Below are 23,346 nucleotides of genomic sequence, written 5' to 3' on the forward strand. Positions count from 1 at the left end.
CTACAGAAACCTTTGTTTGCAATTATAGAGATCATACGTTTCCTGTAGGTCTTGACCAGGTTTGCACACACGGCAGCAGGGATTTTGGCCCACTCCTCCATACCTTCTCCAGATCCTTCAGGTTTCGGGGCTGTCGCTGGGCAATACGGACTTTCAGCTCCCTCCAAAGATTTTCTATTGTGTTCAGGTCTGGAGACTGGCTAGGCCACTCCAGGAACTTGAGATGCTTCTTACGGAGCCACTCCTTAGTTGCCCTGGCTGTGTGTTTCGGGTCGTTGTCATGCTGGAAGACCCAGCCACGACCCATCTTCAATGCTCTTACTGAGGGAAGGAGGTTGTTGGCCAAGATCTCGCGATACATGGCCCAATCCATCCTCCCCTCAATACGGTGCAGTCGTCCTGTCCCCTTTGCAGAAAAGCATCCCCAAAGAATGATGTTTCCAACTCCATGCTTCACGTTTGGGATGGTGTTCTTGGGGTTTTACTCATCCTTCTTCTTCCTCCAAACACGGCGAGTGGAGTTTAGACCAAAAAGCTCTATTTTTGTCTCATTAGACCACATGACCTTCTCCAATTCCTCCTCTGGATCATCCAGATGGTCATTGGCAAACTTCAGACGGACCTGGACATGCGCTGGCTTGAGCAGGGGGACCTTGCGTGCGCTGCAGGACTTTAATCCATGACGGCGTATTGTGTTACTAATGGTTTTCTTTGAGACTGTGGTCCCAGCTCTCTTCAGGTCATTGACCAGGTCCTGCCGTGTAGTTCTGGGCTGATCCCTCACCTTCCTCATGATCATTGATGCCCCAGGAGGTGAGATCTTGCATGGAGCCCCAGACCGAGGGTGATTGACCGTCATCTTAAACTTCTTCCATTTTCTAATAATTGCGCCAACAGTTGTTGCCTTCTCAACAAGCTGCTTGCCTATTGTCCTGTAGCCCATCCCAGCCTTGTGCAGGTCTACAATTTTATCCCTGATGTCCTTACACAGCTCTCTGGTCTTGGCCATTGTGGGGAGGTTGGAGTCTGTTTGATTGAGTGTGTGGACAGGTGTCTTTTATACAGGTAACGAGTTCAAACAGGTGCAGTTAATATAGGTAATGAGTGGAGAACAGGAGGGCTTCTTAAAGAAAAACTAACAGGTCTGTGAGAGCCGGAATTCTTACTGGTTGGTAGGTGATCAAATACTCATGTCACGCAATAAAATGCAAATGAATTACTTAAAAATCATACAATGTGATTTTCTGGATTTTTGTTTTAGAACCCGTCTCTCACAGTTGAAGTGTACCTATGATAAAAATTACAGACCTCTACATGCTTTGTAAGTAGGAAAACCTGCAAAATCGGCAGTGTATCAAATACTTGTTCTCCCCACTGTATCTGTCTGCAAAGGTTTTGGTCAGAAAGACAGGGCTAGAATTCAAGATGGGCCTCAGAGATCTAGGCCAATGGATTCTCTTGAGGTAGTGCATATTATTACACGTTTGAAGAAGCCATAGTTATGAGACATGGGGATACAAAGGGATCATTCATGTGCTCCCGTGTTGTCAATCCTTCTCCTTCATTTCTTTAGAAAGACAAGAGATTATGATTAAGGCCTTGGAAGCCTTTGATGGCCTGAGTTAACTGTCAGGCTGGTGTCTGGGCCTGTGAGGATCTGGGAGATGTATCCTATAGGAGATGGAAACACAGATGGAAGGTGTCTGTAAATGAGTATACATTATATGGCTGGAGAGGTAATGAGGAAGCACTGCCATATTGGAGAGCAGCTTTTCCTTTGGTCCTCACAGCTGCTGTGGAGAAGTCAAAGAAGTTTGTATTCCTACAGAGTGAAAGGAAATGTCTTGCTAAGAATGGAAAATAGCACAGTAGTCTTAGCTTTTCAGACTGTGAGAGACTGGGCGGTCTAGCTGTGGATGTAGACTATGCTTTGTCTGAACAAACTACTGAACTAGCACATGAAGGCCTTATATGTCGTTAGATAGTCCCTAGTCTTTAGATAGTCTATAGTCTTTAGAAAGTATCTAGTCTTTAGATAGTCTCCCCATTCTTAGTCTCACAGCTCCCCTGGGCTTAAAGAGTTGTCACTCCACCACTCTCAAACCTGTGTGTGTGTATGTGTGTGTGCTTGCGCATGTGCGCTATCAGTCTGCACCCAGAGCTCAATAACATGGATAACAGGGCTCTCCTGTTCAGAAGAGTTGTGAAACCGTGGGTTTACAGGTGTGCAAACTTAGCCTTTTTACGGCTCGTTCAAACTGCGGTGTTTAGATAACAACTTCATCCTATTTTAACTGGTTGCTTAAACAGTGTTGACGAGTGGCGGCTTCATCTGGGAAACAAGTGTCTCCACTCAGTTCACCACGGTCAGGGCCTCACGGCACAGCTCACCCTGGGAAAACCAGGCTTTTACGAGGGCACCCTCGTGTCAAGTCGTCAGGAAAACATAGCAACATACTCCAGGACCGACAGGCTCTCTGGCACTAACTTCATCGTGCCGATGAGTGTAAAGGCCCCACATTCTGAGGGAGGGTGAAACAATTTGCCAACACAGAGGCCTCTTTCAGATCCTAAACACAGAGACACAGATACAGACGCGCGCACATAGACATCGGAACCGATGAAAGCACATGTCAATCGTCACTCTCATACAGTATTTCCAGAGACCTACAGTGACTTCAGAAAGTATTCACACACCTTGACTTTTTCCACATTTAGTTGTCTTACAGCCTGAATTTAAAATGGATTAAATTGAGATTTTTGGTCACTGGCCTACACACAATACCCCATAATGTCAAAGTGGAATTATGTTATTTTTTAAGTTTTTACAAATTAATACAAAATGAAAAGCTGAAATGTCTGAAAAGTATTCAACCCCTTTGTTATAGCAAGCCTAAATGAGTTCAGGAGTAAACATTTGCTTAACAAGTCACATAATAAGTTGCATGGACTCACTCTGTGTGCAATAATAGTTTAACATGATTTTCGAATGACTACCTCATCTCTGTACCCCACACATAAAATTATCTGAAAGGTCTCTCAGTCGAGCAGTGAATTTCAAAAACAGATTCAACAACAAAGACCAGGGAGGTTTTCCAATGCCTCACCAAGAAGGGCACCTATTGGTAGATTGAAAAAAAAAAAAAAAAGTAGACATTGAATATCCCTTTGAGCATGGTGAAGTTATTAATTACACTTTGGATGGTGTATCAATACACCCAGTTACTACAAAGATGCAGGAGTCCTTCCTAACCCAGTTGCCGGAGAGGAAAGACACTGCTCAGGGATTTCACCATGAGGCAAATGGTGACTTTAAAACAGTTACAAAGTTTAATGGCTGTGATAGGAGAAAACTGAAGATGGATCAACAACATTGTAGTTACTCTACAATACTAACTTAATTGACAGAATGAAAAGATGGCGTGTACTGAATAAAAATATTCCAAAACATTAATCCTGTTTGCAACAAAGCACTAAAGTAATACTGCAAAAAATGTGGCAAAGCAATTCACTTTTTGTCCTGAATACAAAAGTGTTATGTTTGGGGCAAATCCAATACAAGACATTACTAAGTACCACTCTCCATATGTTCAAGCATAGAGGTAGCTGCATCATGTTAGGGGTATGCTTGTAATCGTTAGGACTGGGGAGTTTTTCAGGATAAAAAAGAAAGGGAATGGAGCCAAGCACAGGCAAAATCTACAGGTTTATCTATTTATTTGTTCTTCTTTTTTTTTGTTCTTCATTCTTACATACGTTTGGTAACATGAGCTCATGTGTGCACAGTTTTTTACATTTATGGTATTACATTTCTTTTGTGGTGTTGCATTCAGTGTTTTTTTTATTATTATTGTGGAGCTGTATGACAGTATGGGTCGCTGTGGCTCTCAGCACTGATGTAGTCTCACAAAGAGTGCTGTGAAGCGCTCCTAACGGGACGTGGATACTGAGTGCTGGCCAAGTGGCTATACACACACTCCTCCGAGGAGATCGGCATAGCTGGAATGCAAAATAGGTTGTTAACGTTGTGTGTCAGACATTGAACATGTAACACTGTGGTGTCTTCTGATTTGTGAGGTGTGTGTACAGTGTAGTCTCACGCCTCTGTTTCTCTGGCTAGTTGTGATGGGCTGGGATTATATATATTGTGTCTCACACACCCCTCCCTGTGTGTCTCTGTGTACGGTGGTGGTGGGATATATAATGTGTTGCGGGTTTTGTTAGTGCATGGTTGGGTTGGGGTGTAGTGTTTTCTCTTGGTAAAATAGTAGATTGTACAGAACTGTGTCTGATCCTCCTGTGTCTCTCTCTGGCGTGTGTGTGTGTTGTGGTGGGGGCAGTTTCTGCGTGCGGGTCTAGCGCGGACAGCGCAATGGTCAGCCAGTGCAGTGCCAGTGAGGAACAGACCCAGGCCCAGCCCCCTCACTGTCCTCCCTCCTGTAAGTCAGCAGCAGTACCACCCCTCTCCTCTCAAATCTGACCTTTGTGTCCTTTCCCCCCTTTGAACTCATTTATATTGTCCCCTTAATATTGTTCCCCTAAGGCTGTCTGTCCCCATAATACTGTCCCCATAATACTGTCCCCATGAGACTGTCCCCATGAGACTGTCCCCATCATACTGTCCCCATGAGACTGTCTCCATCATACTGTCCCCATGAGACTGTCTCCCTAAGACTGTCCCCATGAGACTGTCTCCCTAAGACTGTCCCCATAATACTGTTCCTGCAAGACTCTTCCTGTATTAATATTAGGGTCTAGATTCAATCCGTAGTGCTGTAGTTCCGCGTTGTAGCCTGATTGACATTTAAAGGCAATGTTCCCACTTTAGCGGAGACTGCATTCACGGTACACGCTGCATATGTTGGCTCAATCGGAAATTACCTTTACATTTCAAGCACGCTACAGCGCTAGAACTTCGGCGATATGGATTGAATCCAACCGAAGAGTGTCTCGATTGGGACAATACAGACAAGGTCCCCCTCACTATCTTCAATAGAGCTATATCAGCTGCTGATCTTCAGTTTGTTTGTATGTATATAACTTGACCACCCACTAAAAAAGGAACTAATTATCACAATCACTAATAATTTTGATCAAATTATTTCAGACAAATGCATACTAAGTCAATATTAATTTGGACAGTCATTAGCCAATGGCCGTTTCCGAAATCTGTCTTGCCTACTACTTACTTAAACTGCATACTGTGTACTACTTACTATTTAGAACATACTGTTTTAGTAAAAACAAATGCAACAAATGTCAGCATACTAGGCTCATCCTACTGAGAATGCGTAATCTAATGCGCAATTGCGTAGATTCCGGCCATTCGTTCATTTTGAAAATAAGTATGGACTCCTGGCATTTAAAGCATACTTCATTTTCAAAATTTCACGTACTATAAAACTGTATTTTTTTGCATACCCAAAATGCCTACTATTTAGAACGCAAGTACGGGTATTCGGACATGGCCAGTGACTTAGTGATCCAAAAAATGTAATCCCAAAAATATTTCACCGTTAAAAGTTTCCAGATTGCTGCGGAGTGATTGGAGTGAGTGTGACTCCTGCGTCTCAGTGTGTGACATTTTAAAAATGTGTCTCACATCTCTCCTGCTTATCTCTGTGTCAGCTCATCAGACTGAAGCTACTCAGCTGTCCTATCTATCACTCAGCCTGTTCCAGTCCCTCTCAGACCTTGCCAAAAGCATGGACCATATCCGCTTTGCTATGACAAAAACGTTATCATGCTGTGCTCAAGTGCTGTGTATAGACACATTGTTTTGCACAGACATGCGTTCACTGTTGGCTTACTGTTGGCCTTCCCTAGTCATTGAAGTGAAAACCTGAATCTGGGACCCAGTGTCCTACCTGTAGCTTCTACGTCTCTCTCCGTTCCTCTCCCTACATTACATATTCCTCCCTTTCTCTTCCCCTCCTTTCTCTGACAGAGAGAATAAATAATGCTGACCTTCTGAGGCTCACTGGCCTTTTAATTTATTTATCTCTCCCCATGGCCCTGACACAGACACCCAGCCTGACAGCTGAGCAGACCATAGACAGACAGCAAGCTGGACTAGACACAGGCTGGATCTCAATAAGCCTAAAGGCTTTCTCTTCTTTTTCTCACTTGCACTAGTTGATAGGACTGGACTGGTGACATCAGCAAATCCCTCATCAGGTCTCTGAAGAGAGGAAGCCATTGTAGACTTTTGAGATCAATTGAGATCCACCCCTAGACTTTGGCCTGCTCCGGTCGTCGGCTCATTAAACAGCCACCCCTATCCCTGAGGTGTCTCTGTCTGTCTGTACTCCTACTTCCTCATTCTGGCAGTATCCTCCTCTGTGGTGGCCTGTAACTGGCTTTAGTGCTTGAATGCTGTCCCCTGCTGGCCATGAGGCCACAGTGTCTTCTCCATCTCCTGCTGTCAGTGTTCACTGGTGTCCCCTCTGTCATTCTGTGTGACGCTATGCCCATTGGTATATCTAAGTTGTTATTAGTGTATGGATGTTCTTCTTCTAAGTTTGGTTTCTATGTAACATGTCCTTTATATAACTCCATTGCATGTGGGCATTGTGCTCCTCTCAGAGCTGTGTGAAGTTATATGTTAACTTATATAGACTATGTAACAACTGCCATTCGAGTGCACAGTATTCCAGTTTGAGAAAATGGGTCTTGTTGTCCTATCAGTTTTTTATTTTTTATTTTTTTGTCTGATTTGATTGCTTACATGGTTGCCATTTTGTTGCTGTTGTCACATTGTCTTCCAGCTGCCCCACTGCATGATGATGCTAAGCACACTTTTGCTAATTGGAAAAGTTCAGGTCATAGCTCCTGCCCTGACTTAGAGCAAGCTCTGCCTGTGCCACCCTCCGTGGCCCCAGGGGGCAGCAACACGCAGCTGAGTAAGTTCAGCCCTGGGGCAGCTATGCTACGCAGTAGAGCTAGTTACACGCACACCACACACACACAGCATTCCACTGGCTTTCATTACTAACCCTGCCTCGCAGTTATGCTACTGCTATATTTATGTGACAGTAACATATAGGCTACAGTACAATACCAAGCTTCTATAACGCCAGGCTTGAGCTGCTTTTTGCCAGTTCATCATTCCTGTGGGAATATGAACTATATATATATATATATATATATATACACACACGTATATATATACACATATATATATGTGTATATATATATACATATACACATATATATAAATACATATACACATGTGTGTATATATATATATATATATATATATATATATATATATATATATATACAGTGGGGGAAAAAAGTATTTAGTCAGCCACCAATTGTGCAAGTTCTCCCACTTAAAAAGATGAGAGAGGCCTGTAATTTTCATCATAGGTACACGTCAACTATGACAGACAAATTGAGAAAAGAAAATCCAGAAAATCACATTGTAGGATTTTTAATGAATTTATTTGCAAATTATGGTGGAAAATAAGTATTTGGTCACCTACAAACAAGCAAGATTTCTGGCTCTCACAGACCTGTAAATTCTTCTTTAAGAGGCTCCTCTGTCCTCCAATCGTTACCTGTATTAATGGCACCTGTTTGAACTTGTTATCAGTATAAAAGACACCTGTCCACAACCTCAAACAGTCACACTCCAAACTCCACTATGGCCAAGACCAAAGAGCTGTCAAAGGACACCAGAAACAAAATTGTAGACCTGCACCAGGCTGGGAAGACTGAATCTGCAATAGGTAAGCAGCTTGGTTTGAAGAAATCAACTATTGGAGCAATTATTAGGAAATGGAAGACATACAAGACCACTGATAATCTCCCTCGATCTGGGGCTCCACGCAAGATCTCACCCCGTGGGGTCAAAATTATCACAAGAACGGTGAGCAAAAATCCCAGAACCACACGGGGGGACCTAGTGAATCACCTGCAGAGAGCTGGGACCAAAGTAACAAAGCCTACCACACTACGCCGCCAGGGACTCAAATCCTGCAGTGCCAGACGTGTCCCCCTGCTTAAGCCAGTACATGTCCAGGCCCGTCTGAAGTTTGCTAGAGTGCATTTGGATGATCCAGAAGAGGATTGGGAGAATGTCATATGGTCAGATGAAACCAAAATATAACTTTTTGGTAAAAACTCAACTCGTCGTGTTTGGAGGACAAAGAATGCTGAGTTGCATCCAAAGAACACCATACCTACTGTGAAGCATGGGGGTGGAAACATCATGCTTTGGGGCTGTTTTTCTGCAAAGGGACCAGGACGACCGATCCGTGTAAAGGAAAGAATGAATGGGGCCATGTATCGTGAGATTTTGAGTGAAAACCTCCTTCCATCAGCAAGGGCATTGAAGATGAAACGTGGCTGGGTCTTTCAGCATGACAATGATCCCAAACACACCGCCCGGGCAACGAAGGAGTGGCTTCGTAAGAAGTATTTCAAGGTCCTGGAGTGGCCTAGCCAGTCTCCAGATCTCAACCCCATAGAAAATCTTTGGAGGGCGTTGAAAGTCTGTGTTGCCCAGCGACAGCCCCAAAACATCACTGCTCTAGAGGAGATCTGCATGGAGGAATGGGCCAAAATACCAGCAACAGTGTGTGAAAACCTTGTGAAGACTTACAGAAAACGTTTGACCTGTGTCATTGCCAACAAAGTGTATATAACAAAGTATTGAGAAACTTTTGTTATTGACCAAATACTTATTTTCCACCATAATTTGCAAATAAATTCATAAAAAATCCTACAATGTGATTTTCTGGATTTTTTCTCCTCATTTTGTCTGTCATAGTTGACGTATACCTATGATGAAAATTACAGGCCTCTCTCATATTTTTAAGTGGGAGAACTTGCACAATTGGTGGCTGACTAAATGTTTTTTTTCCCCACTGTATATATATATTTATTTGAACAGTGAGAGACAGAATAACAACAACAAAATCCAGGTCAAAAATGTTATAAATTGATTTGCATTTTAATGAGGGAAATAAGTATTTGACCCCCTCTCAATCAGAAAGATTTCTGGCTCTCAGGTGTCTTTTATACAGGTAACGAGCTGAGATTAGGAGCACACTCTTAAAGGGAGTGCTCCTAATCTCAGCTTGTTACCTGTATAAAAGACACCTGTCCACAGAAGCAATCAATCAATCAGATTCCAAACTCTCCACCATGGCCAAGACCAAAGAGCTCTCCAAGGATGTCAGGGACAAGATTGTAGACCTACACAAGGCTGGAATAGGCTACAAGACCATCGCCAAGCAGCTTGGTGAGAAGGTGACAACAGTTGGTGCGATTATTCGCAAATGGAAGAAACACAAAATAACTGTCAATCCTTGTGGAGTTGCAATGATCATGAGAATGGTGAGGAATCAGCCCAGAACTACACGGAAGGATCTTGTCAATGATCTCAAGGCAGCTGGGACCATAGTCACCAAGAAAACAATTGGTAACGCACTACGCCGTGAAGGACTGAAATCCTGCAGCACTCGCAAGGTCCCCCTGCTCAAGAAAGCACATATACAGGGCCGTCTGAAGTTTGCCAATGAACATCTGAATGATTCAGAGGAGAACTGGGTGAAAGTTTTGTGGTCAGATGAGACCAAAATCGAGCTCTTTGACATCAACTCAACTCGCCGTGTTTGGAGGAGGAGGAATGCTGCCTATGACCCCAAGAACACCATCCCCACCGTCAAACATGGAGGTGGAAACATTATGCTTTGGGGGTGTTTTTCTGCTAAGGGGACAGGACAACTGACGATGGACGGGGCCATGTACCGTCAAATCTTGGGTGAGAACCTCCTTCCCTCAGCCAGGGCATTGAAAATAGGTCGTGGATGGGTATTCCAGCATGACAATGACCCAAAACACACGGCCAAGGCAACAAAGGAGTGGCTCAAGAAGAAGCACATTAAGGTCCTGGAGTGGCCTAGCCAGTCTCCAGACCTTAATCCCATAGAAAATCTGTGGAGGGAGCTGAAGGTTCGAGTTGCCAAACGTCAGCCTCAAAACCTTAATGACTTGGAGAAGATCTGCAAAGAGGAGTGGGACAAAATCCCTCTTGAGATATGTGCAAACCTGGTGGCCAACTACAAGAAACGTCTGACCTCTGTGATTGCCAACAAGGGTTTTGCCACCAAGTACTAAATCATGTTTTGCAGAGGGGTCAAATACTTATTTCCCTCATTAAAATGCAAATCAATTTATAACATTTTTGACATGCATTTTTCTTGATTTTTGTTGTTGTTTTTCTGTCTCTCACTGTTAAAATAAACCTACCATTAAAATTATAGACTGATCATGTCTTTGTCAGTGGGCAAATGTACAAAATCAGCAGGGGATCAAATACTTTTTTCCCTCACTCTATATATTTATATAAGCTGTGCTGTGTGGAATTTCTCGACTCTGCTGGCAGGTTGTCTGGCGTGTCTATGTGTCACCCTCCCAGATGACATTTCAGTGAGCCCAGTTGGTTTGTGTGTCACTTGTCTGATGAGTGTGTGGTTGAGGATGGAGTTGTAGACAGAGTTGCGGTTTAGACCAGGAATTATATAACAAAACACCAACACATCTGAAGTAACTTAGGAGAATCAGAAACTTGCACTTGAGATTCAGGGAAGTGAAACTGTTCAAAAACTCAAACATTGCCAGGTGCTTTGGGTAGGGCAGACTATTAGAATGGAAAGAGAGCTGGACTGCAGCTCAGTTGGGGCCTGTTAGGGTAGTTTCTATGAGATTGGTGGTCCCCAGTAGTGCTGCTGTAAGCTGTGTCTTGTACAACCAAACAACAATAAGCATGGATGACATTGTAAAAAGTCTCTGCAATCAGTACCATACAGGAAAGGGCTAGTGAGTTAGGTGAAGCATGGGGAGGGAGGGGTTCTGCATGCTGATCTTAAAGTATTTCTGACTGGAGCACTCTTAAGGTCTCTCTAATCCCATCTGGCCATCTTTCTCTCCTGCCGTTTATCTATCTATCTATCGTTCACTGGATTTCAGCTCGCAAACAGGAGATCATCAAGATTACTGAGCAGCTGATTGAGGCCATCAACAATGGAGACTTTGAGGCTTACACGTGAGTTTACATACATAGATTGTGTGAGTGCATACATTTCATACCTCCTGGTTTAAAACTGACCCTAACCCTGCTGATTTTCCTTCCAGGAGAATCTGTGACCCCGGACTAACCTCATTTGAACCTGAGGCTTTGGGAAACCTGGTGGAGGGCATGGACTTCCACAAGTTCTACTTTGAGAACTGTAAGCATCTCTTATCAACAGGGAACTTGATGTTGTTGTCATTCCACAAATGGTGCGCTTTGGGTAGTGTAATTTGATCAAAAAGAACGATTTATTTCACCTTATTTTAACACTGTCGTAAAGAGCATAAAAAATGTTTTACCATCTAAAAAAAAAAGACTAGAAAAGTGCCCATCTTAAATCAGGCTAAACTCCCCTTGATACAGGGGGAATGTAAGCTTGTTCTGTGCAACATGGAGGGGGAATTTCTATTTGTTAAAACATTTATAGCTTATCAATCTATGGGTAACATGGTTGGCGCAAAAGTGGAAGAGGAAAGTGGAAGGGGGAGAAAGTAAGGAACTGTCTGTCGGCCTTGCATTAAAGAACATAATTGGTTAAGGAAAACTGTGATAAATAAAAAAGTATATCAGTTTCACTTAAGGACCAAAGGATTGACAGCCGTCCCATATAGATTGCAAAATAGTTGGGAAGAGATTATTGACGTACTGATCCCATGGCATAGTGTTTATGAACTGACACGCAAAACGACACCGGATTCAAAAATTAGAATCTTTCAATTTAAATTATTATATAAAATTCTTGCGACCAATAGAATGTTATTTATATGGGGGATACAATCTTCCCAGCTCTGCAGATTTTGCTGTGAAGAGACAGAATCATTAGATCATTTGTTTTGGTTCTGTCCATTTGTAGCTTGTTTTTGGACACAGGTCCAGGAATGGCTAAAGGATTTACCTGGAGCTAACCTTGCAGATAGCATTACTGGGTGATCTGAAAAGTCATAGTCAATCGATCAATAATATAATAATACTTTTAGCAAAAATGTTTATTTTTAATTCACAATCTGTAGAAGCAATGAGAATATAAAGGTTCAGAACTTTTGTAAAACATCACAGTACGGTTGAAATATATATGGCAAAGAGAAATCCTATATGGATGGTGTTAAGAGATAGATGGGAGGTATTGATTGGAGTTGAAGGATGGGACTAATAACAAATAACAACTAATAATAACAAGATAACTAATAATGTAAGCATACTGTGTCCATAATAAGTATATAGGTTGTATGTTGGGAGCTTTTGGGAAAGAGCACAGTTAGAAAGATATGGCATATAGAAGCAAACCGGATGGACATCATGGGAATGATCGGAGAGGTTGAGAGTAGAAGAGGTTCATGAGCAAAAACAAATAAAATAGAATTATTGTAAAATTGACTGTGTCCATAAGGTGTAGATAGTAAGTATAGGCTGGAAGTAGAGGCCTGGGCATTGTTGTTCACTAATTTACCCCAAGTAGGGAAAGGATGGCGGGGTTGAAAAGTAATAAAGGGGAGTATATATATAAAAAACATGGGGGATTGGAAGTGATGCAGACAATTACATTGATGGAAGTTACAATCTATCTGCAATATTAAGCTGATATACCCCAAAGAAAAAAAAAGAAAAACATGGTTGGCGTGGTATGCTCGACACGATCAGTTTTCTAATACAAAGACCAGAAAATTGTCAAAAAGAGTAGAACCAGTTCACCTGTAAAAAAATATAATTAAAGGGATAGTTTTACCATATTAAAACGAGAGTTCAGTTCATGTTACAGGGTTTACCTTAAACCTGAGGGACAAATGTAAATGAATCATTAATGACATGGGCTTTACAATTTTTGTGTAAACTTGGGAAAATTGTGGGATTAAGTGGGTTAAAATCTTCCTAGATTTGGACAAACATGATGTGGGACATGCCAAAATTGGGATTTTCAGAGAAAGCAAAACTTATTTTAATGAAAACACACTGCTATTGGAATTTTTACATGGTTTAATTTTGTTAAAGCATAGATGTATGTGATCCAACTGTTGAATTTAGTGTTTTATAAAAATGTACACAATATTTGTGACACAAAAGGTACTATTCGTGGAACTACCCTGTTATTGTGTTCATTGTTGTATTTTTTTAATTTACCAGGTAAGTCACTGAGCACACAATTTTACGCTAATGGCTTGGTAGGTCTTTCTCTATTGGAATCTAATCAAGGATGAAGTCCATTTAAATACCAACTTATGCAAGTTGATGACTGTGTGTCCTTGTCTCCTATGTAGTGTTGAGTAAGAACAGTAAGCCGGTCCACACCACCATCCTGAACCCCCATGTGCACCTGATCGGGGAGGATGCGGCCTGCATCGCCTACATCCGCCTGACGCAGTACATCGACAGCCAGGGACGCCCGCGCTCCTGCCAGTCAGAGGAGACCCGCGTGTGGCACCGCCGCGATGCCAAGTGGCTCAACGTGCATTTCCACTGTTCAGGAGCGCCTGCCGCACCTCTCCAGTGAACCTTTATCAGACACAGGTGCTGACTGCAAATAGCTTTATTCTAGGGTCTGTCTACAGGTGTGCTCTCCCTCACACTCATATACATGTGCTAAAGTGCTGATACTGTACATATCTTTGTGTTGATGTATGTGTGATCTTCTGTGACACCTGTTGCAAAGAGGCCAAGTGCTGTATGTACTGAGTATGCCAAACATTAGGAACACCTTCCTAATATTGAGTTGGAGTAGTTTGGAGATGTACACACTCTTGACAGGCTGTCCTGTGCCCTCCCTACCACTCTCTCTCTCTCCCTTTCTCTCAGCTTTGCCTGAATTCTGAAGCCGACTGGAGCATTTTCTCAGTGGTCGGATTGGCGCCAAGAGCCCTGTCGGAAGAGACCGCTTGAAGTTTAAAATCCAAAGGGAAAATATAACAAAATAAAATATTTTAAAGCCGACCGACTGACAACACCACCACCACCAATCCAGTCCAACCCTAGCTATATGTTGGGGGCCGGCTGTGGCCGAAGCCCTGCCCTCCAGACGGTGCATGCTTCTGACGCCCACAGGGGGGCGATGTCTTGTCCTTTTTCCATGGATCCATATTTTTTGCAGTTTTGAAAGGTGTTTAAAGTATTAACGTATGTAAAAGAAATTATCAAAAAACCTTCACATTTAATCAACAGGTATGGGAGTAATGATTAAAGAAAATAAATGTGAATTTTCTATTAAAAAAAGAGAAAAAAGGAACACCCTAATTTTTGTGGTGGTTGGTTTTTTGTTTTGTTTTGTTTAATAATTAACATATCTAATTATTTATTTTGTTGGATGACAAAACAAATGCTAGAAGGGAACATTTCAGAAAAACTAAAAGCTTCGATTCAATCTGTATTGCGGACGTTCAACGCTATGGCGGGATTGAAGTTTAAAGGTAATTTTTCAGATTGAGCTGACCGATGCAGCGTTTACCGTGAATGCAGTCTCCACGAATATGGGCACATTGCCTTTAAATTTCAAAAGCGCTATAGTGCTGAACTTCCGCGATATGAATTGAATCAAGCCCTAAATTGTTAGTTAATATCAAAATTAAAGACTTTAGGCATTTGAAGACATTGTTTTAATGTAGATGTTATCTTTTAATGGGTCGGGTGGGTTGCAGAAGGGACTATTTTTTAGTATTCTTATGTGTTATTGTGGACCTATTCATTTTTATCCCCTGAATGATGGTGTATTTGAAAGTATTTTGTGTTTGAAGAAAATATTTAATATAGTAATGTATACATAGATATTTATAAGGAGAACGACTTTACTTTCAGGGTTTGGATGTGTGTGTGAGAGTGAAGGTGTGTTCTCATGTCCCTATAGCTCCCTTTCAGGCTATTTTGCGCTTTGAGATCCCCGGTGTATATGCACACACATACACACTCACACAAGGCCCAAACTCCAGGTCCCTGTCCTGTGCCCTTTGGGTCTGTAGATCAGCCTGCTCCTCCAGCTACAGGCCACAATATCCTGACCAGCACAACCTGAAGTTGCAGAACACTACCATTGGTTCAGTGTGCCGAGTCTACCATCTTCCTTTTGGCCATTAGAGGGCACACGACACAATCAAGCCTACTGCTACTATTCTGACGGAGGCCCCAAACCGCAAACTCTGAAAGCTCGTACACCTTTCCTTCCTATTGTTTTCTACTCTGATTTTAGCATGTTTGATTTAAAAAAATTGGGGGAAATATGGAAAAATCTAATAAAATCTAAAATGGCCTGTACTGTTTTGCACAAACTTGAGACTCAATGCTGTTTTGTTCACTCCCCGGATGAACGTTTCTGCAACTTCAGGTTAGCTCACTTACTCCTGGGGTCTCTACCTGTGTTTCTATAGTGAGCGACCCTACTAATCAGCTGTCTATTAGTGCCACTCAGTGTGATATCACCCTTTGCCTGTCTCTTGTTCTGGGCCCCATCCTGTTCCCTAACATTGTATATTGTCTGTCTTCGCTTGCCATACCTCTCTGTAAAGTCATTGGCACTAAAAGCATGTGAAAATGAAAATGCTGTAAAGTGGGGTGCTGAGTTGTCCGTTGGCATGTCAAACCGCTGGCTGGGGATGGGACGGGAGGTGGATCTGGGGGCCACACTAAAGGCAATCAATGGATTGGTCCCTTTATCCCGGTTTCAGTTGTAACTGTTCTAGATGTTAAGTGTTTGTACTGTTGGTATTATTATGAATAATCAGTTTCTTTTTGAGATTGGAGATGTAAATATGGGGAGGCAGTTGAGTGGGGGTTGGGGCTCAGGCCAATCACACCCAAGCCTCCCCTGTCCAACCCGATTCCCACAATACACATATGTGGAATCAACACACACACAGTGCACTCCCAATGCAAATTGTATTTGAATATATATACACTGAACAAAAATATAAACGCAACATGTAAAGTGCTGGTCCCATGTTTCATGAGCTGAAATAAAAGATCCCAGAATTGTTCCATACTCACAAAAAGCTTAATTCTCTCAAATTTTGAGCACAAATTTGTTTACATGCCTGTTAGTGAGCATTTCTCATTTGCCAAGATAATCCATCCACCTGACAGGTGTGCCATATCAAGAAGCTGATTAAACAGCATGATCATTACACAGGTGCACCTTGTGCTGGGGACAATAAAAGGCCACTAAAATGTGCAGTTTTGTCATATAACACAATGCCACAGTTGTCTCAAGTTTTGAGGGAGTGTGCAATTGGCATGCTGACTGTAGGAATGTCCAACAGAGCTATTGCCAGAGAACTGAATGTTAATTTCTCTACCATAACGTCATTTTAGGGAATTTGGTAGTATGTCCAACCAGCCTCACAACCCGCAGACCACGTGTAACCACACCAGCCCAGGACCTCCACATCCGGCTTCTTCACCCGCGGGATCGTCAGGGGCAGGGGGTGCTGCTGAGGAGTATTTCTGTCTGTAATAAAGCCCTTTTGTGGGGAAAAACGTATTCTGATTGGCTGGGCCTGGCTCCCCAGTAGGTGGGCCTATGCCTGGTCATGTGAAATCCATAGATTAGAGCCTAATGAATTGATTTCAATTGACTGATTTCCTTATATGAACTGTAACCCAGCAAAATCTTCAAAATTGTTGCATTTATATTTTTGTTATATGAGACACACAGAAAACATACACACTCAAAACAATATCCCTTTAAAAACATATCTTTGTGTTGATGGTAAAACATTGGAACACTGTTTTTCACTATGTTATAGCAACTTGTGACTTTGTACCGCCAGAGGCTGTAAACCCCTTCATTTCTGTGCTAAACAGCTCCATAGTACTCACGTTCCATAGAACCTGTGGAAGGCTGGGCACCGAAAAGACAACAACCTACCGATGAGACTCTTGGTCATCAAAAATTATATCAAAACATGTTGAATGAAACACATTAAAACAAAACCTGTGCTCTGTGTTCATACCATGAGTCACAACTGGCCCCGCCCACCCTACTGCTCATTGTGACATATCTGCCATGCCATGAAACTGTGTTCCCCTTTGCACCATAATGCGATGTTTACAGTACTGAACTGTGTGATGTTTTTTGGCTCTTGCGTAGTTTTTCCTGACTTTGTGCTGTGGGCACTGGCCTCTCTCTCTCCCACTGGGCCTGATGCTTCCATTCATTGTGTCGGTGTTCACACAGCCATGGGAATGTTCATGTGAATGAGTACAACCATGCAGTTTACTTCAACTCTTAAAAATAATTCAAAGGGAAGAAGAGGAGAGAAATAGTTAGTGAGGGAAGGATAGTAACCTTGGATTATACTGTAGCCTACCTAACTGGCTAGTAGGACAGGAAGAGAGCCTTGATATACTTACAAAAATAAATACTGAAAAAGACATTAACAACTATATATGCAGTTTTACAAGAGAAAGAAATATGCATGTCTACTTTCTGGTAATATTTTTCATTGTCTGTGTTTACTTGATTAAGAAATGGAAATATATATGTTACTTGCATCCTCAAGGTCAATGAAAATGGCTCCGTCTCAAATATTGAAATTAAGTGATATCACGTTTAAAAAAAGCTAAAAAATATATGTAAATTTACTGCATTGTAACCATATACTATATGACTATACTCCGTTTTCATTTGGATGCTGGATTTTTGCATGACCATATAATAAATAAAACCATGACTTAAACTATCAAGTGTTTGTTTGAATGTCAGTAGAACATCATAGCTTTGTTATTATTGAAACAATCAGAAGTATTTAATAAAAATTACATTTCAACATAAGTTGTCCGTTTTTTCATTTTCTTGCAAGCGTGTGCTAGTCCATCCATCCAGGATCGAAATGTATCTTGTATGTGTCAAACCACTACACAATATTAGAGTTGCGTACATTACTTCTTTCATATATTTTTTCTGTCCAGCACCTGACACTTGGGTGCGTATATTTCCTTTTTTCTGCTAGTTCATCTAGCCTGTTTTGACTAATCCCTGGGAGTCTATCAGTGGCGTGGATGCCAAGGGAAGCCAGGCTTCCCCAAAAAATGAATAAATAAATATATATATATATACAGTATATCTTTCGTCTCTGTGTTTCATCATTTTCCTTCAATTCGCAACAGGCTGAATGTATCTCACAAGAGAAAGCATCCGAGCGAGCGAAACAGCGCCCCTCTGTCTCTACGTGTAGGCCATCTATCTGATGCTGTCTGGTCCAAAATAGTTTGACATTGTTGCCGCCCGTTGCCTAGGACAACAAAAAATAAAAGCATGTACTGTATGACAGAGTGATAGACCATTTCGTCAATATGAAAAAGAGGATGGCATTGGGTGAGTAAACATGTTTTTCTACTTGCACGAACGCGCGCGCACACGCACGCACACAGAAATCAGAACCACGGACAGCCACATCTTTACGTTGATTGGACTAATTTGGTTTTGGTATCTTTTAGTTGTCACTGTATTAGACAAAGCAGAGGTGATTTGCTAAATGGCATATTCATTTGATGATGTTGAAATGTTGAAATTGAAATGGTGCTGGAATAGTAGAGGCAGCTCCTGTTTTCTTTGTGACTTGAGGTAACTCCGTGGTTCTAAATCAATAGTTGTTTAGTGGTCTGAAAATTTCGGAAACATTAACTAGCTTGACCATGCTGTAGGTCAGGGTTCTTCAATTCCGGTCCTGGAGGGCTGAAACACTTCTGTTTTTTATTTCTACCTGGTAGTTAATTGCACTCACCTGGTGTCCTAGGTCTGAATTAGCCCCTGATTAGAAGGAGAGGATGATAAACAGAGGTGTTTCGGCCCTCCAAAGGACCGGAATTGAAGAACCCTGCTGTAGGTCATGCAACTGTCTTACTGTACATGCAATATGCTTTGTGGACTTCACTGGACAGAGGTTGCTATCCGGTTTTGTGATAAAACAAAGGTGTGGTTAAATGTACTCTGCCAATGTGTCTTCTTATTGTCTCGGCTTTTAGATCATGGTCACAAGGCATATGAATTAACAGGTTATAGACCAAACAACGCAATTATCACAACACATAGGTTGTAATAAGGCTTTTTTGGGGGGGGGGGGGATTTTACCCATGCACCGCTACTGGAGTCTATCCAGCTAAGGGACTTCGGAAATTGAGGTCAAGTCCCTTGTTAACACTGGACCGTGAATAATGAACATGATCTGCCCATTTAACAGGTTTCACACTGATTCATCATGCGAGATAGTTATGTGATAATGCCTGAGAAGCCGGTGTTTGGAGGATATATTGGCATGAGTGTTGTCCAAACACCGGCTTCGAGGGCATTATCACTTTTATACAACGGGTTACCAACATATTCAAATAATGATTGACATATTTTCATTAAAAACGTTATTTTGATTAATTTAGTCATACTATTTCATCCTTCAACAAGATATAGCCCTGACACAAATCTAGGGTTGCTACCCAAGCCGGCTGGTCGTTCGTTCTATTGGTTCGGTTGCCAGAGACGCGACCCAGTCTTTCGTTCTAAACGTTCCATTGTCATACCGGTTGGCAATGTTCTTATTCCTTGCTTGCTAGCCAACTACGGCTAATTTACGGTCACGTAAAACAGTGCGGCCAGAATAACAGCAAATAGCTGCATTTGTGTTTGTTTAAGCTGTTTTCTAGTGACATTTATTTGGATACATCCATAACAATGAGCTAATGAGGCGCGATTACGCCTGGCATAGAAAATGTGCTCACTCGTGTCGTGTATTAGGATTATGCCTTTGTTAAATGTTTTCATGAAGAAATGGAATGTTGTTTATGTTAGGTCAAATGTGGCGTTTGTGGGGTGACGCCCCAGGGGAGACTGGTGATTGGCCAGAAGAGGGAGCACCCATCTTTTTGCATTGTTTATAAGTAGGGGCTAGACAAAGAAAGGGCAGAGCGACCATTGCAATCCGGGCCGTCGCTCTCCGGATGTCATGACATCTGTCACTTATGCTGAAGCTTGTGATATGAATAAACCTTATGATCCAAGTTCAGTATGAGCGGACTCCTTTGTTTATCAGCAATAATTGCCAGCACTTACGCGATACGACACTCGTCAGGACACGGTTGTTCAGAAGAGTTAGCCAACAACACAGCTAACACAATCACTTCAAACTGAAGCTGGAAAGACTGCAAACTAGCTGCATTTCGTTTCGTTGTACCTTTTTTCAATTGAAATGTATTTGTATATATCCATAAAAATGAAGCCAGCTGATCCATGATTTCGACTGGCTGAGAAACGCTGCCTGCCTGTCTGTCTTTTCCCGACATGTTCATTACTATGGGACAGCTGGAGCTTGAATTTGAATGTTGAAACAATGTTGCAAATGTCAGAGAGACAGACAGCAAGGTTTATACAAATCTCCGCTGTTGAAAACTAAATGTTAGTCTAAAATAAATGTGAGATAATGTCTAGATGCTTTTTATAGTGGAGATCAAGTTTATAAAGTGCCTGGCTGGGCTGATGAGACAGTGGACCACTGGCCATGGCAGAACACTGACATTCCTGTCTTGCAGGAAATCATGTGGATAGGCTAACGTCATAGATTTAGCTGGTAATTTATGGAATAGACACCGGCTGGAATGTGGTTTTAACCAACTCAGGTTTAGACCCACCCAATGGAACATTTAGGGTGCGTAAATTCACTCTGGCTATCTACTCCGATTTCAGAGCACTCTCGTCTGAGTGTGCCAGAGCGCAGAATAACTGATTAATTTATGAACTCTCAACACCAGCTGAATATGGCTGGTGTCAGTAAACGTCGGCAAAAAAAGCGTAATTAAGGGTGCCTTTGTAAATCCAATTTGGAGTGCCAGAGTGCGCTCAGAATGCCCTCTGGGCGTTCGTAAATTCAGAGCTTTGTCAGATTGTCCGTTAGTATATTCAGAGCGTTTCGCTCTCGGAGCGTTCAGAGAGAACACTGGACGCTCTGGCCGAGGAGCAGGGTTGATCCGAGCGTTCTGGCCTCAACGGCAGTCAAGCACCCAAGCTAACGTTGGCTAGCTTGCTAGCTACTTCCAGATACAAATGAGAGAACACCTCACTCGCCCTAGCAGAGCTGGTTAGGCTGTTATCCAGAGCGTTGGTGACTGCAACTGCTGCTGGCAACAATTGAATTAAGCTTTTATGCCGACGTTTACTGACAATGGCCATATTCAATGGGTGTTGAGCGTTCGTAAATTCGTCAGTTATTCTGCGCTCTGAAATCGGAGTAGATAGCCAGAGTGAATTTACGAACGCACCCTAAATTGTTGCCAGCAGCACAGTTAGTCACCAACGCTCTGGATAACATGAAAACTGCCTAACCAGCTCTGCTAGGGCGAGTAAAATGGTCAATGAGGTGTTCTCTCATTTTTGTCTGGAAGTAGCTAGCAAGTTAGCTTGGGTGCCGTTGTGAGGTCAGAACACTCGGATTAACCCTACTCCTCCGCTAGAGCGTCCAGTAGCGCTCTGAATTTACGAACGGACAATCTGACAACGCTCTGAATTTACAAACGCCCAGAGCGCACTCTGGCACTCCAGATTGAATTTACGAACACACCCTAAATCGCGTCCATAGATACATAACAAAAAGACTGAACGACTGGGTCACGCCTCTCGCAACCGAACATATAGAACGAACGACCAGCCGGCTTGGGTAGCAACCCTAGATTTGTGTTGGGACTATATCTTGTGGAAGGATGAAATAGTATGAATAAATTCCTCAAAATAACGTTTTTAATTTAAAATGTCAATCATTATTTGAATATGTCGGTAACCCCTTGTATAAAATTGATAATGCCCTCGAAGCCAGTGTTTGGAGGATATATTGGCAGGGTTTGCCGGCCATCGACGAACAACACCCTTGCCAATATCCTCCAAACACCGCTTCTCGGGCATTGTCACTTAAATGATAGACCCAGTGGAATAATCCATTGAAAATATGCCTTCCGAAGAGTATAATTACTATACTGCAGACTATAATATGTACCTCTACTCTCCTGTCCGTCAAATACTGTAGGCACTGCCGTTTCCATGCCAGACTTCTGTTGGCAGCATCAGAGGGGTACATGACAGTGGCTCCTGCATTGACAGACATGCAGAAGCTATAAAAAGACAAAAACAATCCATTCCAACCTCTCTGAGTTTATTAGAGATGATACAGCGTTGGTCTTTGTTTTGTAGTTTTTACAAAATAAACAGAAAACAAAACAAGACAGCAGCTCCTATTAAGACGGACAGTCACAGGCAGAGACATATACCCTCTCTTTTTCTCTCTCTCTAGCTCATCCTCCTCTCTCTACACAGCTCTAAACTGGCTGGGTACCTATGTGAGAGATGGGGAAAGTGCATGTTAAAGTGTGTGGTTTCTCTGTAGACTTGTGGGGCCTATAGTAGACAGCTTGTTTATCAGAATGTACTCCAATGGCCTCAGCTCTGGGGTAGTGGAATGCACAGAGAGTCTGGAGGAGATGTGGCCTGTGATTAATACACTACATCCATCCTACGGCACAAGCCTCTGTCCAGAGCACTACAGTACGCTGTCTGGTTTAGTCAATGTCTATTCTGTCACATTTCCCCCCCACACCCACCCACCCAAAATATACAACAGATTTAAAATGTACAATGTTTTACAATCATTCTTCTGAAGAAATGAGAAGTGTGTGTGTGAGCTTGTGACCACACGCATGTTGCCGGGCTCATTCATGCGCTACAGGGCCACAGGATATCCTGTGAGGTCAGTTCTTGTTAAAGAGTGGGGTGAGATGACATTAGACCCCCCTCTCAGTCTACCAGACCCTGGCGTCAGTCAGTCTAACCGGTTGCAGGCTTAGACAAGTCCTCTACTTTCTGGATGAAGACAATGTGTGCGACTGCAAGGTGAAAGAGCGAGGGTTGTTTCAGCAGTCCAACTCATGAACTCCCTTATTAGAGGCCATTATTCCACCCATGAGGTTTGGTTGCTACAGTGGCGCTTCGGAGTCCATTGTCCTGATAGGGGGCTGTCCCCCCGCCTTCTCACCTCGTTCACCCTCTGTAGTGACTGGTGTTGGTGTGGGTGAACAGGGCCCTCTTCCCCCCGGGCCAGGCCGGGTGGGCCAGTGCTCCATTCCAGACTGTGGTTCCAGTCTCAGCTCCAGCTGGAGCTCTGCAGCTCCTCTCTCAGCCAGACGGGCAGGGGCTGGCCCAGCCGGTTCAGCAGCCTCAGCAGCTCCATGTTGTGCTCCCGGTAATGCGCCGTCAGGAAGGCACGCGACTGTAATACACGCAGCAGAGAACAGTCAGGTAAGGACTGTATGAGGCA

General features: G+C 42.7%; 3 protein-coding genes across 16 annotated transcripts in view; 2 read left to right on the plus strand and 1 right to left on the minus strand.

The window, feature by feature from the left end:
* LOC311110625 (calcium/calmodulin-dependent protein kinase type II subunit gamma-like) overlaps nucleotides 1-14,303 on the plus strand; it is a 105,565-nt gene extending 91,262 nt beyond the window's left edge. For 3 of the 10 annotated variants that reach the window (XM_084153148.1, XM_084153150.1, XM_084153151.1), the window contains 4 exons: nucleotides 10,981-11,056; nucleotides 11,146-11,240; nucleotides 13,336-13,585; nucleotides 13,871-13,956. In XM_084153148.1, coding sequence (XP_084009274.1) covers nucleotides 10,981-11,056; nucleotides 11,146-11,240; nucleotides 13,336-13,568 — 404 coding nt within the window. In that variant the 3' untranslated portion in view covers nucleotides 13,569-13,585; nucleotides 13,871-13,956. Of the gene's footprint in view, nucleotides 1-4,340; nucleotides 4,440-6,767; nucleotides 6,903-10,980; nucleotides 11,057-11,145; nucleotides 11,241-13,335 lie in introns of all 10 variants that reach the window. The other 7 variants (XM_084153155.1, XM_084153154.1, XM_084153156.1 and 4 more) reach the window with 4 other exon arrangements.
* Nucleotides 1-23,346, plus strand: part of slc17a5 (solute carrier family 17 member 5) — a 583,343-nt gene that overhangs the window by 359,989 nt on the left and 200,008 nt on the right. The gene's annotated exons all lie outside the window — the stretch shown is intronic.
* The window catches only part of LOC311111016 (bifunctional heparan sulfate N-deacetylase/N-sulfotransferase 2-like), a 177,791-nt gene continuing 176,612 nt past the window's right edge, over nucleotides 22,168-23,346 (minus strand). For all 5 annotated transcript variants that reach the window (XM_084153702.1, XM_084153703.1, XM_084153704.1 and 2 more), the window contains one exon: nucleotides 22,168-23,298. In XM_084153702.1, the coding sequence (XP_084009828.1) occupies nucleotides 23,173-23,298 (126 nt within the window). In that variant the 3' untranslated portion in view covers nucleotides 22,168-23,172. The remainder of the gene's footprint in view (nucleotides 23,299-23,346) is intronic.

The sequence above is a fragment of the Coregonus lavaretus genome (genome assembly GCF_964263955.1).
Source record: "Coregonus lavaretus genome assembly, chromosome: 36".
Lineage (NCBI taxonomy): Eukaryota > Metazoa > Chordata > Actinopteri > Salmoniformes > Salmonidae > Coregonus > Coregonus lavaretus.